Here is a 17,057-nt window from a genome sequence, read left to right as displayed (position 1 = left end):
AAAAGACGACAGCAACGTTGGAGGTCTCAAATTGGATTTATTCTGCAAAAACACAGAGCACAGTTAACATGATGAAAACTTGTCTCTCTCTTTTTCACTCAGGCTCGCATTAGCAGAGCGAGAGAGCATGCAACCAACTCAGTCAGCGGCGGATTCAACACTGAAGATGGCGCTGCCTGCCCACACACCGCATGAGTTACTGTGTGCATCACGAATATGTGCTCTCCCTAAACCGTTCGCTAACATGGTTCCGCATAGAAAACTTCTCTACCAAAACTATATACAGTACATTATAGTTATGAAAAGAAAATATAAAACAAAAGTAATTTTAAAAAGTAAAGTTTTGATGAAGTTCACTAATAATTTGCATTTGTATATTTTATACTTATTAGCCCAGCTACAGGAGCATGTCTATGGTGCCAGTTTGGATTAGTCGATTAACTTAAGTTGCATGTTTTGGATGGTGGGAGGAAACCGGGGAACCCGGGGGAAATCCACGTGTGTACGGGGAGAACGTGTAAACTCCACACAGAAACATCAGCTGGCTTGGTAAGGACTAGAACCAGTGACGTTCTTGCTGTGAGGCAACAGTGCTGACCACTGTGCCACCGTGCCACCCATCTAGGAAAGGAGGAGGAGTAGGGGTGGAAGGGGGGATTCTTCAAAATGAAGATGGCTGTGATATGGAACTTAGGGTATTTATAGTGGCTTAGGAATCGTCTGATTGGTCAATCATATGCGGGACCGGCTGCAAGCAATCATAAGCACGTGATCCTCTAGAAATTAGTTTATAAATAAACCTCACTTAATCTGATTGAAGCATATGAGTAGCAACATTCATTTTGAAATGCAATATATAAAATGACAATGTTTTTATTTATTTAAATTAGCATTCTTCATGACGTGTGTGCAAAGTTTGGTAAATTTCTGTATGCATTAATTAAAAAAAGGATTTCTAAAACATCTTAAAGATCCCATGAAATTAAAATAAAGATTTTTAGATGTTAGCATCAGTATTGTTCGTTTTTAGGATATATATATATAAGCTAGTGTGCACCAAAACAATGTAAAAAAAAAAAGTGCATTTAAAAGATATAAAACTGATACAAGCATGTAAAGCTTGTCACTTCTGCCTAAATGGATCAACAGTTTCATTCACGTCACCTCCTACTTCAGTTTCCCATCAAATTTTGACCAGTCAAAATCTCTTAAGCATCTGACATGCCCCGCCCCCTTCTAGATACTTCACATTTGATGTGCTTGAGCTTAATTAAACTAAACACTATTGGCTGTTTTTTAAAAAGGGGAAGAGCTACACTATGCTCCGCCCTCTCTTCATGTTTAGTTGAGATCATGTCAAAGATAGAATAGAAATGCACATTTCAAAGCACTTCACGGGACCTTTAAATATGAGTGTAAATGCATTAAAGAAAATTAATTCAGTAGTTTGCTAAACATTTGGCTAAGAATGCATTTTAAAATACACACTGAATTTTGATACAAACATCCCACGTTGTAATGACTACATTTTCTCTAACCCTGAGACTAAATGCAATTATTAGGGCAAATAACATTTAAATGATTATTTTGCTACCATTTCTGCCTGCACATGAAATTAAATGTCAGTAATTCATTAAAATAAGTGTGCAATTTACATGTTAAATGTGGTTGGAAATGGCAAACGTAAATTATATATTTTAATTTGGAACTAAAATCTGCATGTCTTTGAAAGTTCTAATTTAATTAATAAATGCATCGCCATTTTACATGTTGCACAGCCATTTTGCACAATACATTTCAAAATGAATCTTGCTACTCGTATGCTTCCATATAATTCACAGTATATTTCATACAAGGCTAATTAAGTAGCAAAATATCAGTATTATAAGTATTTTGGGGCCCACTATTATGTACTCTTATACAGGAACCAAACTTTGTTGCAAATAGTCCATTGCTAAAGAGTTTAAGCTTACAAAATCAAATTATGACATAAAAAAATTGCCAAACTAATGAAAACAGTGCAATTTTATTGATTTATTTTCACTTAAAAAATATAAAAACATCCATGAGATATTCTGAATAATACATTGTTGGTCTGTGTTGTGTTTTTAACAGTCAGGTGCTTTATAAACTTCAGTCATGATCCGCTTATGGTTCTTCACAGAGCAGAAACAATCTTCATTCTGTCAAACGTGGAGTCTTTCTGCTTATAGATGCTCACGTTCAGCCCACTCGCTGTATCCTCCAATATAATGACGAGCCCTGTGAGAGAAACAAACACACACACACGTCATTGCTATGGTTAAACAATTAACTGATGGCATTACCACACAAACAAACAAGAAATTCAATGCTGATAATGGACCACATTTAAAATCCATGTAAATCAGAATTAATTTCAGACTTTAAATTCATTATGATGACTTATTTCTAACTGTTTTGTTTTTGAACTCTTCCTCTCATCTTTCACTTTGAGCAAACTAACAGTTGGAGGGGCGTGGCTAAACATTTCAGCCAATCTGTTATTCTGATGTCATTAGAGAATGACTTTAGTTAAAGATTACCAAAACTGTTTTATTTAATCACTGGGTTACCTTGTACAGATTAATTAGATTAAGGCTAATTAATTAAGACTAACGTTAAACATTGCAAATCATGATTTCATGTGGCCTTTAATTTACTTTCTAAGGCTTAACAGGATGATCAAAAGGATAAAATGATGTTAAAGTTGATGAACTTGACTTCATAAATAGCATGGGAATTATCTATCATAAGAACATTGACCAGCGACATGGTGGCTCAGTGGTTAGCACTGTTGCCTCACAGCAAGAATGTTCGCGTACCAGCTGGGTCAGTTGTCATTTCTGTTTGGAGTTTGAATGTTCTCCCCGTGTTCGAGTGGGTTTCCTCCGGTTGCTCCGGTTTCCCTCACAGGCCAATCATATGCGCTATAGGGGAATTGAATAAACTAAATTGGCTGTATGAGCGTGTGTGTGAATGTTAGTGTACGGGTGTTTCCCAATACTGGGTTGCAGCTGGAAAGGCATCCACTGTGTAAAACATATGCTGGATAATTTCATTCTGCTGAGGCAACCCCTGAAAAATAAGGGACTAAGCTGAAGAAAAATGAAGAACACTGACTGGATTAAATTAACAGGCTTACTTAATTATCACCACATCAGTTTTTTTGAGTATCAAATATGATCATCACTCATTTAATTTTGTTGTGGGTTTTTTTTTTGTTTTTTATGTCTATATAGTTCATTTAAATATATTTTATTATATAATGTTATACTAAATAAAATTATATATATATATCTTTTTTATTATTATTATTATTATTATTATTTGTTTAATTTAGGTTTTAAGTATTTTGTTATTTAATTTTCAACACATAGGGGAAACATTTAAAAACACTTAAATGTATCATTATTGTTTTTATTTAATATAATATAGATGATTAGTTTTCAGTTTGATCATTTTTTTTTTATTTATTACAATTATTTGGACAGTGACCTGGCAATTTAAAAATATGCAAAAATAGCATAAAAACTTTTATTATAAATTGACAACATTTTCTTAAAGAATTGTGCCACTAGATGGCAGAATTGTGAAATCCAGAGCATGTTTATTCCCTTTTATTTCTGACATCACGTTGTTGTTGTTGTTATTATATTGACATTTAGAACATCAACTTTTAATTTGTCGAAATGATGTAAATAGCTAGAACACTTGCATAAAGCATTTATGAAAGAAAAACATTCAAGTTATTAGCGAAAAACTCAAAAAGCACACAGATTAAAAAAAAAATCTCTTAAACTGAAAATCTAAAACGTAAATGAATTACACAGATGAGTTCGAATTTCTTACATTTTGTATTTTTGAAGCCAAAGTGTGCCGATTTTATTATTTCTTTTTTATTTAAGCTTTACAACAGGTAAAACAGGTATTTTGTTGTTTTATTTTCAATAAATAGGGGAAATATATCTTTTATTTTATCATTACTATTTTGATTTAATATACTTAAAATGAATAGTTTTGAATATTTTTTATTATTTAATTAAATGATTACATTTGAACAGTGTCCTGGCAATCCCAAAATATGTATAAAATATTCAGCAGTTTTACTTTAAAAATGGAAACATTTGCTTGATTTTAGTATTAAATTCAGCGATCGCAAAATTGCAAAATCCTGGAGGGTCTGATTTATTCACAGACACATAGAGGATGTTTATTACCTTTTATTTCTGCCATCACATTGTTGTTGTTATTTTATTAACATTTAGAACATCAACTTTTAATTTGGGGGCAGCTCAGTGGTTAGCACTGTCGCCTCACAGCACAAGAAGGTTGCTGGTTCGCATCCCAGCTGGGTCAGTTGGCGTTTCAGTGTGGAGTTTGCATGTTCTCCCCGTGTTGGCGTGGGTTTCCTCCGGGTACTCCGGTTTCCCCCACAGACACATGCGCTATAGGTGACTTGAATAAACTAAATAGGCCATAGTGTATGAGTGTGTTTGAATGTGAGAGTGTATGGGTGTTTCCCAGTACTGGGTTGCAGCTAGATGGGCATCCGCTGCATAAAACATATGCTGGAATAGTTGGCGGTTCATTCCGCTGTGGTAACTGAATGAATGTGGTAAATGAATGAATGAATAATAGTTTCAGTTTTGTCCATACCTTGAGTATTCCAGACTTATTGCACTCTCCAGCGCGTTGAGGCTCCGGATGCCTCTCTGACAGTAAAACACAATGTCTGAGTCCTCTGGATGAGGCTTTGAGACGCCGTATCGCTGTCTGAACTGATCTGAGTCCAGTGTGAGGGCCTCCTCCAATTCTCCCACTATAAAACCGTAAACAAACAGATTCTTCATTCTCACTGTGCGAATATAGTCAAATTCAAGCAATCCTTACAGTGGGAAAACATCTAACTAAAATATACACAAGACATTTGAGCATTGACCAGTCCAAACAAGGCAATGGTGCAAAGTTAAGCCTTATCTGCAAAACAGTCAACAATAAAAATTCTGTTTATTTGGGTGGCAAAATTCACGTGAACCAGAATTTGCTGATACTTTTATTTCAGTATGTTGATGTACTTCCAACTGAAACTGAATATTGGGGGCTTTCCTTATGGGTATCATTCCCTCATAGCAATCTAACGGCACGTTTCCACTGGCGCGTTGAGAGCGCACGTAGTTTATTGATATGCAAGTTAAGCATAACGGCAACACAATGCATTATGGAATTGAAAGCACCATGGAGAAAGCGCTGAGAGTAGCTGAAAGCTTGAGCATTTCTCGACTTTACGCAAATGTTAAGCAAAACCTGCCGTGCTGCAACCAATCGCTGTGAAAATAGGATGTATGTTTTTGAGTGTTTCATAAGTTCGCACGTGCATTTAGATAACTGAATAAAGATAAGCATATTCTGTGTGCTGTAAGATATCCGAGCTTAGGGCAGAAGAGAGAACATCTAGCTAGCCCAATCCCAGAATGCTTCCCCAAACTGGGAATGAATCTGGGTAAAAGTGTGGAGCTGGGGTGGTGGAGGGATGCAAAATCAATAAGATCACAGGGCTAGGATAAGCTTGGTTATTTATAGAGATACGTTTCATTTTGATTGGATGATTGGTGTGATTGCTGATGATGAATTCACCGTGTTACTATCTGAGGGTGCTCCTTGCGAAATTCGTTTATAAGCTTCACTTGCGGAACTGGATAACTGTGCTGAAATCACTTAAATATGGGCTACTATGCGAATGTATTCCTTCACACTTCCAGTTTACACAAATATCTTGAACTATGTATGTATGTGTGCTTATGCATGTACTGATGCGCTCTCTGTGCCACTTTTAATCCTACAAAGCATTGCACTGGAGTTCAACTTCCATATGAATGCACTGAAACTGCTCACTGCACTCCCAGTGTGCCGGTGAAAATGTACACGAACACGATTTTCCGTTCTGAGAACACGAGGTGCAACGCACTGCCTTTATTTGTTGACAAGAAAAAAGTGCACTGCGCTTTTTATGTTGCTAGGCAACCAATAAATCAGCTGCGTGTTGTGCTCAAGCGCTGCTGTTAATATTGTTATAATTGTAATATTTGATAATATTGTGATATTCAAGATTTGTGACGTCATACAGCTCCGGATAACTCTAAACAGCGACCACAAGTCTCTCCTCCATCTTTAAAAGTCTCCATAGTCATCTTGACAACACAAACACTGCTGTCAACGGAAACCCTGCCTCTGCCTTCATTGGATTGGACAAGGAAAAAGGAAGCGACTGACGTACATCGCTTTTTCCACTTAAGCCGCCTTTACACTGCACTTGACATTTGGACACGGCTGTCAGAATACGCCACCTAGTGGAAGTCGCACATAATTTAGTTTTGTCGTGCACCATGGGAGAGAAACTGATTCTCGCAGTGTCCGAAATAAAGGAGTGCAAAAGCAAGAGCCTTTATTCTCCGTGCGTTCACCGTGGTTGAATGAATGAATACTAAAAACTCAGACCGCTAAAACTTTAAAAACTATACATTTTTATTACTTATTTATCAAAATATAAAAATAACAACAACAAAAAACTAGTATTTCTCATCTCGCTCGCATGAATAACACTGGAATACGTCACATCCGGTCGGCCGGGCGCATACAGTCTAGTTGCAGGAGTATAAATATTTAACGTATCCGCAGCTCAAATCGGATCCGAATTTTCCGCATACGGAGATGATCGAAACTCCACGCAGCACCTGAACTACTCTCCATTGGAAATCAATGACTTCCGGTCTGTCGCTTGTCGTGTGCAGTGGAAAGGAGGCTTTAGTGCTGGCATTTTCAACTGCAGATGCACGGAGCGTAACAACAAAAACTTGAGGTGCAGCAGATGGTTAAAACGCACAGGGTGCATAAGCAGTGAACAATGCTTGCAGCCATTAGCAAAACAATGTGTGCTAGTAAAATGAATATGTACATTATAGTTCACGTGAACTGTTTTGAACCAATCTCTTCTATTGCGTCTGTTTTTGTTCATATTGATCCTAGAATAGTCTCCTGAATTGTCTCATGTTTACATGTATCGTACACAACAAACAAACGTTACTAGTTACTTGGGAAAAAAGTAATCTGATTGTGCAACTTGCGTTAACTGTAATCTCCACGATACGATATTATCACCATACTTGTGTCATGATACAATATTATTGTGATTCTAACTGCAGCCCAAGACCGGTTACTCACTGAAGCTAAGCAGGGCTGAGCCTGGTCAGTACCTGGATGGGAGACCACATATGAAAACTAGGTTGCTGTTGGAAGTGGTGTTAGTGAGGCCAGCAGGGGGCACTCAACCTGTGGTCTGCGTGAGTCCTAATGCCCCAGTAAAAGTGAAGGGGACATTACGCTGTGAGTGGGCGCTGTCTTTCGGATGAGACGTTAAACCGTGGTCCTGACTCTCTGTGGTCGTTAAAAATCCCATGGCACTTCTCGTAAAGAGTAGGGGTGTAACCCTGGTGTCCTGGCCAAAGTCCCTCTATCGGCCCTTACGATCATGGCCACCTAATCATCCCCATCCACCAAATTGGCTCTATCACTGTCTCTCTACTCCATTAATAGCTGGTGTGTGGTGAGCGCACTGGCGCCGTTGTCCTGTGGCTGCCGTCGCATCATCCATGTGGAGAGATCCCCCTCATGATCGTGAAGCGCTTTGGGTGTATGGCCATACACAATAAATGTGCTATATAAGTACACATTACATTACATTACATTACCTATATTGTGATATATTAACTCATATATTCAAATTGTGTACACAATTTGTATGCACCTTTCCACCATCTTTGATTTACTGAATTACACATTCACCAGAAACAAAAACTCAACCATCTATTGGCCTGTAAAGAAGTTGATGTTATGAACACAAATAGTATATTCAAATATTGGCATTATATTATTATGGGTGTCCATGTATCGATATTATATTGGCACGAAGAACATCATGATACTCCTGTACACTGTATCGATATTTCCCCCATTCCTAATTGTCATGCATTACATTTAAGACTGTGTGTTTGTGCTGAATCTGTGTTCTGGTGTCTTACGAGGAATGTTTGTGGCTCCAGGAATAAATCCAGCCTTCAGCTCGTCCGGTTCACGAACGTCGATGAGCTGAACTCTTCCTGTGGACATCATGTGCTTCAGCTGCTCGTACGTCACCACAATCCCTAAAACAAGACAAATGAGCAGGTACAGTTATTAGATGTAAATTATTGTCAAATATCTGCTGATGTTTAACAGAGGGGCAGCATGGTGGCGCAGTGGGTAGCACAATCGCTTCACAGCAAGAACGTCTCTGGTTCGAGCCCCGGCATGTTTTCCCCATGTTAGTGTGGGTTTCCTCCGGGTGCTCCGGTTTCCCCCACAAGTCCAAAAACATGCGGTATAAGTGAATTGTGTAAGCTAAATTGTCTGTAGTGTATGAGTGTAAATGAGTGTGTATGGATGTTTCCCAGTGATGGGTTGCAGCTGGAAGGGCATCTGCTGCATAAAAACATATGCTGGATAAGTTGGCGGTTCATTCCGCAGTGGCGACCCCAGATTAATAAAGGAACTTTATTAATAAAGGGACCAAGCCGAAAAGAAAATGAATGAATGAATGAATTTTAACAGAGCAAAGTCGCTTGCAAAGTATTTTCTATTATACTCTTCTTCTGGACAACGTTTGTTTTTACTCTGGCTAAAAATTGCTAAGATTAATATTATTAGCCTTGTTATGAAATTACATACTTTTTGATTGTCTACAGAACAAACCAATGTTGTTCAATGGCTAACTTACTGCCCTAACTTGCCTAATTAACCCTTAAGCCTTTAAACTGCACTAAAAGCTGAATGCTAGTATCTTGCAATGTAATTAGTATACATTTTGGCTGCTTGTTTAAACTATTGATTCAAAATGAGTTTAATCCACACAATTCCTGAGCATTTTTGGGAGACAACTTAGTTGTTTTATATTTAATCTACTTAAATTTGTAAAAACAATTAAGTTAACCTAATTAATTTGTGTTGTGAGAACATTAAGGAAGTGTGTGGAACCCTGCATATGTTATTATGTACTGTCATCATGGCAAATACAAAGCAAATTAGTTATTACAAAGTACTTTTAAAAATATTATGTTAATAAATGTGTTTTAGTTAAACAACCTTTGGAAAATATAAAAATAAAATAAATTGGTCTAGAAATTTTGTCTTCAACTGTTTGTGAATATTGAAAATCCACTGCTCTCTAATCAAATGTCCATTATTTATGTATATATATATATTTTTTTTTTCTTTTTGTTTTAATTAATATTTTCATGGTGGAAAAATACTTTTTTAAGAGAAATAATAAGTTTTTGAAGAGCTAATTCTTAGATTTCTGTTTTTGTCCCAAAATCTAATCCCGTTATCAACCACAGTTTACTGCAGTACGAATTAGATTATACTACAGTTATTATCAGTACTACACTATGCTTTCATAACATTCATTAACCAAGTGTTAGACACTAGATTTCTTTAAGAAGAAGTCTTTTGAAGAGTCTTTTTCAGTGTAGCCGCACGATGGCTCAGTGATTAGCACTGTCACCTCACAGCAAGAAGGTCGCTGGGTCAGTTTCCCCCACAGTCCAAACACGTGCTATAGGTGAATTAGGTCAACCAAATTGACCATAGTGTTTGAGTATGTGTGTGTGTGTGTGTGTGTGTGTGTGCGTGTGTGTGTGTGTGTGTGTAAATGAGTGTGTATGGGTTTTTTCCAGTACTAGGTTGCAGCCAGAAGGGCATCCGCTGCATAAAACATATGTCGGAATAGTTGGCGGTTCATACCGCTGTGGCGACCTCTGAAATAGAGACCAAGCCAAAGGAAAATAAAGGAATGAATGTCACAGTATGGACTCGTGGGAAATTTGGTTTCCACCCAAACACCAGAAATGCTGATTCAGTTTTCTGAATAAACCCTTAATCTTCTTCCCATGGGTGGATCACAGTGATTCACCAAACTAAACAAATATTCTCCGTGTAAAACAAACTGATTTCCCAAATTGTTCAATTTTGTTTCATTTCTTTACCCATTAGTTTTCTTACCTGCCACAAAAATGTCTGGTGATGCAGTCTGGATCATGCAATTTTTTTGTAAAATTATTCAGTCATTGACCTTATAAAGATACCTATGGACACCTTTTCTGCTAAATCATAATTATAAGATATACAAAATAATGATGACATGAAACTTCGAGAATAGACGCTTTATCTCATATTTCTGCTCTTTGACCATTTCTGTTTATGTCATCATTATGATGCGGTGTGTTATTATTTAGATCAGGGGTGGGCAAACTCAGTCCTGGAGGGACGGTGTCCTGCACAGTTTTGCTCCAACACCAATCAAACACACCTGAACATGCTAATCAGTGTCTTCAGATCACTAGAAATCTATAAGCAGGTGTGTTTGATTAGAGTTAGAGCTAAACTGTGCAGGACACCGGCCCTCCAGGACTGAGTTTGCCCAGCCCTGATTTAGATGTTTTATCAAATCATTATTAATTTTGTCACAAGTTATACTTTTATTTTAAAAATTATAACTTTTTATGTCGGCAGCACGGTGGCTCAGTGTTTATGATTGTCACCTCATAGCAATAAGGTTGCTGATTTGAGTCCCGGCTGGACCAGTTGGCATTTCTGTGTGGAGTTTGCATGTTCTCCCTGTGTTGGTGTGGGTTTCCTCTGGGTGCTCTGGTTTCCCCCACAGTCCAAACACATGCGCTATAGGCATACCTGTCAACCCTCTCGTTTTTCCCAGGATTCTCCTGTATTTTACAGTCGCTATAATCCCGTAAAAGTATTTTCCCGTATTTTCAGTCTTTCTCTGAAGGGTGGCAAATAAACATTAAAGAGCCGAGCCTCCTTATGCGCAACCCATACCGCTGACCCACCAGGGGCCGCCACTTGCTCTTAAATGTAAATCTTATGTTCTTTCGCTTTGTTTAGCCATGAAAACACTGTGAAATAAATATAAAAACCGCGGGATTCCCTTTCCTTTTCTTTACAGGTGCCGTCTCCCCTTTATGTGCAATCCTCAAAACAGTAATATAGCGGTGCGTGACTGTCAGCTGACGTGCTCCATAGTGATAAATAGATGCTGTTTACCAAACGGATTCTGTACACGCGATTTGAGCGTAGCGAAAGTCTGGGTTTTGGGTTCGTGTTTGAACAGACATATACACATAATTAATAATAATAATATCTAAAGATGTCGATCTTGGTATGTTTTTTTCAAACATAATTAATTTCGTCCTAAATGAGCATAAAAGGTTAGGAAAGCAATCGAAAGCTTTCATTATAACATCAGATGTGTGCATTTTTTAAAGTGACACCTGTTATTTAATGTAATGAAAAGAAAAACATCTAAATAAATAAGAGATTCATTCGTTGCTCTTTAATCAGAATGTGTAAGTTATACAGTGAAGAAACGGCTAATGAGATTTGATAGCTTGAATCTATTTCATTATAATAGCTATTAATTTTAATAAGCTGAACTGTTTGCCAATGTATTTGCTGCTAATATATGCTCCAGTTTCCCCCACAGTCCAAAGACATGCGCTACTGAATAAACTAAATTGGCCGTAGTGTATGAGTGTGTGTGTGAATGTGAGTGTGTATGGATGTTTCCCAGTACTGGGTTGCGACTGGAAGGGCATCCGCTGCGTAAAACATATGCTGGAATAGTTGGCGGTTCATTCCGCTGTGGTGACTCCTAATAAATAAGGCACTGACCCGAAGGAAAATGAATGAATGAATTAATAAATGAATGAATGAATGAACTTTTTGTCTTCATTAATTACTAATTAAATGGCATAGAAGAATAACTGAGATTAAGGTTAACATTTTGACCGCATAATTTCTGCTTTTCTCTAACAACTGACAGTATATGATAATTTTTGCTTTGTATTTATGTAATGTACTTTTTACATTTGCCATGTTTTATCTTATTTCATAATAAGAACAATTCACATGAGCATTTCTACATTTATATGAATATGTATAAAATAAAATAAAATACATATATAAAAATATTTAAATTTATATCTCATACATTCAGATTTTTTTCCATTTCTACCAATATCCTTATCCTATCCTATCGCCTATCCTGTTTTGTATCTCCTGAGAATGTAAAGTAAAGCTTAATAAAGTAATTATTTGATGAGTGCGAATCATGACCTTTATAATGATATTACTAACAAGATTAACGCAACAAAATTTAAACAAACACTAGCACACAGTGCAGACTTTATTACCAATATCCTTATGACACAGTGTCATCATTTCATTTAATTAATTTTATCTTAATTTGTTTACTTTTTGTCAGCTTCTGCATTTGCCACATAATTTGTACTTTGTATTTCACAATTGTTACATACATTAACCAAATTAGTACTAAATAAGTACTAATAAGTACTAATAAGTAATTAGTAAGTAATAGTAAGTACCAATTCTTACTATTAACTAGTGCAGTGGTTCTCAAAGTGGGGGTCGCGGGACAATGAAGGGGGGTCGCCTGGTGATTTCCAAAAATTTTTTTATTTTTATTAAACCATAAGAATTACCATAATTATCCATAACCTACTGAAGAGAAAAAATAGTCATTTATAGTTACTATATACTACATGGTTACCATATAGTTACTATAGTAGGTTATAGTTGCTAGTTCTATTGGATTGCGACCCCTGGGGTAATTACATTATATTAAAGACACAGCAATAGCAGCAGATTGAGTCTATAACACCAGGTTAAACTTTCTGGCACATTAACAGCACTGACATACATTAAAAAAATTAATCGAAGAATAGACTTGGGTCTATTGGTGTGTGTGCGCCATTGCATTATAACCACTGTATTTATAACCACCTCAGAGGATATTGGGGGTCGCGAGTCACTGGCATTATCATTTTGGGGGTCGCAGGCTGAAAAGTTTGGGAACCCCTGAACTAGTGGCTTATTATTACCCATCAATTATTAACCCTTGTGCACTGTTCAAATATACTACCCTTTTGTTATGTTCAGGATGAAAACATCCACTGAATTAAACTGCTGTAAAAACGCATCAGATTAATTTTTTTTTCTTTTTTCTTTTTTTTTTTTGCATAAATCTGTTAATCAACCTCAGTCCTGATCAAAATTACTAAATTGCTTAGACAACTACAGTATTTTAACTCATTAATTGCCAAATTCATAAATGATGTTACTGATTTGGTGAAAAAACACACAAAATTACTTATTTTCAATACAAAAAATAATAGGGGACTGGATTTTCTTTAACCTTTTATCACAGTCTTGAACGATTAGTAACAACACTGGCTTTGATGCATTGATTTTATTTTTTTCTCCCTAATTTACTGGCTGCCCTATTGACTTCCATTATAACCTCATTCGATGGTGCATAAATACACAGTCTTTGTTTTTGTTTACTCCATGTAGTTCTGAGAGCTGAGATGCATATTTTGATTATCTCAGACACATCAGGGTAAGCGCGTAAAGGTCACTCTCACACACTCACAGACACACACACACACACACTTTAATTTGCTGCTATACTCCATATAAAATCCAGAAACTAAGCTTTTTGATTTTGCGCATGCCTATCTAAAGGGTTACTGATGATCAACAGTAAAAATTACAACAGAGAAAAGCATGCATGATTATATGCCGTCATGGTTTTGCAATCAAAAAATGTGGTTGTAATGGAAGTTAACAGGGCAAAAACAGCCACAACTTTAAATCTGGGAGAAAAAAATGAAAATCAATCAAAAACAGTGCATCAAATGCAAAGTTGTTTCACATGTCCTGTGATCAAAGGTAAAAAAAATCCAGTCCACAATTATTTTTATTTTGAAAATACATCATTTTGTGTGTTTTTTCACCAAATCAGTGACATCATATATGAATACGGCAATTAAAGAGTTAAAATCCTGTAATTGTCTAAGCAATTTGGTAGTTTTGATCAGGACTGAGGTTGATTAACAAACTATATATCCTTTGAAAGCTTAATTTTTAGCTTTTATATCTGGGGACTGATTTTAATAAATAATATAGTCCTAAAGCATTACTTTGCTACAGCAATCCAGATGTAAAACATTTTTAGATGTTTTTTTAGAGTCAAATACCACCAAACAATTCATACTACATTTGAATTTTAGGTCTACTTTACACATATTGTCAAAAGTATGAAACATATGGATTGGATTCCTCAAAACATTGGGGGCACACTTGTATGGTCACCAATGTAAACTGAATCTGGTGGTCAAGTTTGGTACTGCGGCCAAACTAAATTTGACTGTAGTACATTTGCCCATAGTGAATTGTTAAGTTTTAATTCAATGTATTTTCTCAAATATGTGTCAAAATAAGATTTGTCACCAAAATTCATTCCATTTGCTGAAAAAAAGAAAAAGTTGTGGCCAAATTAAGACACAAAATCACCCCAGAGGGGCTGAAAACATCCCTAACAGTACATAAGGGTTAATATATTAGCTGTTTATTAGCACTTATAAGGCACATATAACATTTTGGTATTAACTATACTAAACTGATCTGAATCAGGGCGTCATGGTGGCGCAGTGGGTATGGATGTTCCCCAGTGATGGGTTGCAGCTGAAAGGGCATCCGCTGCATAAAACATATGCTGGATAAGTTGGCGGTTCATTTTGCTGTGGTGACACCAGATTAATAAAGGGACTAAGCCAAAAAGAAAATGAATGAATGATCTGAATCAGTTTTAATTCAACTACAATTACACCAGTATTGTACCTGAATTACTGGACACGTTCTGAAATATTGCTATGACTATTTATTCTCTTTCTTTATTTACGTTAAGCTGCTTTGACACAACCTAACTATAAAACACTATAGAAATAAAGATTAATTTAATTAAACAGTCTGCATGATGTTATTCTACATCCCTAACCCTATTAACTAATAACTACTACCTTTATAACTAATAATAAGCATCAAATTAGGAGTTTATTAAGGCAAAACTCATATTGAGAGCAAGATTTGTAATAATATGTGACCATTTCTTCTGATGTGAATAGACTTTAGTAAACATCAAGTTAAACCTCTCATAATCAGATGATGCAATATTAAAACTCCACTGAGCCATGATGAGTCAATGACCGTACGTGCAAACCAGCAGGTTTATTCTGTCACATCATACAATAAATTATTAGTTTAGCTTACAAACAGTATTACACACGCATATATATATATATATATATATATATATATATATATATATATATATATATATATATATATATGTGTGTATATATACAGTAGTTTAATTAATCAGTAATTCAAGTAGCTGAATTAATCAGTTGTGGTAAGTGTACTGTATAGTTGCTATGGTACACTATATAAACCAATAACATACCAAAACTGTATTAAGTTTTCTATTATACTACAATACCCCACAGTTTACTATAGTACAAATTAAATCATATCAGTTATTATCAGAAGTTAACACTACACTACGCTTTCATAACATTCATTCAAGTGTTAGATACTGTAGTATAATACACTTTACCATAGTATAGTTCCAAAACACTACAGTATTTACAAATATTACACTCAAGCTCGATTTTTAAAACATTTCTCAGGCAATAATCTTTTGTCAAAAGGGAAAAAACTGATTATTTTGCCTAATTTTGCTTGTTTTAAATTAATAATTTGTAGATACTTGGACTAGATACAGTCCAAATTTTAAGAAAATAAGTTTTGCATTGTGTAGTATTACTACAATACACCACAGTTTACTATAGTAAAATTAAGTTATACCAGTTATTATCAGTATTTAATACTACTCTATGCTACATTCATTAATCAAGTGTTAGATACTACAATAATATAATACACTTTACTATAGTATGGTTCAAAAAACACTGAAATATTTATAATAAATGATTAACTTGTAGTATTTTTTCGTGTTGTAATATTACACTATTAAGCTCGATTTTTACATTTCTCAGCCACTTTAATCCTTTCGTATGTTATTATGCTGTAACTCCCTCAGACATGAGTGTGTAGAGTGCTTTACCTGTATTTCGAGGCTGGTTGTGAGATGTTTCGGTCCATTTATTGCAGTTGTCAGCTGTGTTGTCATTGTCACACTGATCTGCTGATACGGACAAAAACAGGAGCGATAGTAAAACGCAAACACCTGAACTATTCATGTCGAGAGATTATCATAGAAAACACGAGGGCTTTCAAGTGTAGATTAAATGAGTGTAAAAAAATGCAGCTATAGCAGATCTGAAGCTCTGTATCAGCGCGTGATTGAGGAGATTACACAAATGCAAGCGTTGCTGATGGTGTTTACTGTGAGAAATGAAGTCAGTATCCTCTACGTGGCGCTCAGTGGCTCCAACACGTCGTTTTATTATTTCAGGGGGTTTTATGATTCGCTTGAGATGCTTTAAAATAACGGTTGCAACTTTTATAATTACATATAAAATATCCAATGTATTCAGAACACTCGTTCCCAGTTATTTAATTATAAGTTATGCAGAACCAACTAATCACTGGAGAGTAATCAGAATCAAATGTGATTGGTCTATTCTGACAAGCGCTGAGAACAGCAACACTTATCACGTGACTCATTTGTTTATATTTCAACGGCTGCAATAATTTGAATCACGTTTATATTAAACTGATGAAATTTTATAGCAGTTTAATTATGAAAAAAGTATCTCTAAAATAGCAAAAGATTATTTTAATCAACCAAGCCCCGCCCACTATTGTATTTCTACTCGCTCTTGTGAAGAATCTGCCTCAGATTATACTAAACACGAAAGAAGAATGAATGATGGTATAAAACATAAGTGTGTATTACTTTAATAACTATGTATAATACATTTACATTAAGGTTGACATGTTATATAAAATGATTACTAAACCCTAACGCTCTAAAATAAAGTGAAATAGTTTAAGTCACCCCACCTGTTCTGCAGAGATGGTACGTTCCGTTGATGGCTCATCGT

The 17,057-nt window shown here is 35.8% G+C and overlaps 1 protein-coding gene across 1 annotated transcript; it reads right to left on the bottom strand.

Moving 5' to 3' along the window:
• Window positions 1–2,014: 2,014 nt before the first annotated feature.
• LOC130228813 (thiosulfate:glutathione sulfurtransferase) lies at window positions 2,015–16,538 on the bottom strand. Its single transcript, XM_056457264.1, has 4 exons — window positions 16,115–16,538; window positions 8,097–8,219; window positions 4,678–4,840; window positions 2,015–2,262 (listed from the first exon to the last, which is right to left on the bottom strand). The coding sequence occupies exons 1-4, from the start codon at window positions 16,248–16,250 to the stop codon at window positions 2,208–2,210; spliced, it is 477 nt and encodes a 158-aa protein (XP_056313239.1). The 5' UTR covers window positions 16,251–16,538; the 3' UTR covers window positions 2,015–2,207.
• Between the last annotated feature and the right edge of the window lie 519 nt (window positions 16,539–17,057).

Source organism: Danio aesculapii, chromosome 5 (genome assembly GCF_903798145.1).
Source record: "Danio aesculapii chromosome 5, fDanAes4.1, whole genome shotgun sequence".
NCBI classification, from domain to species: domain Eukaryota; kingdom Metazoa; phylum Chordata; class Actinopteri; order Cypriniformes; family Danionidae; genus Danio; species Danio aesculapii.
This window is presented reverse-complemented; position numbering and strand designations above follow the sequence as displayed.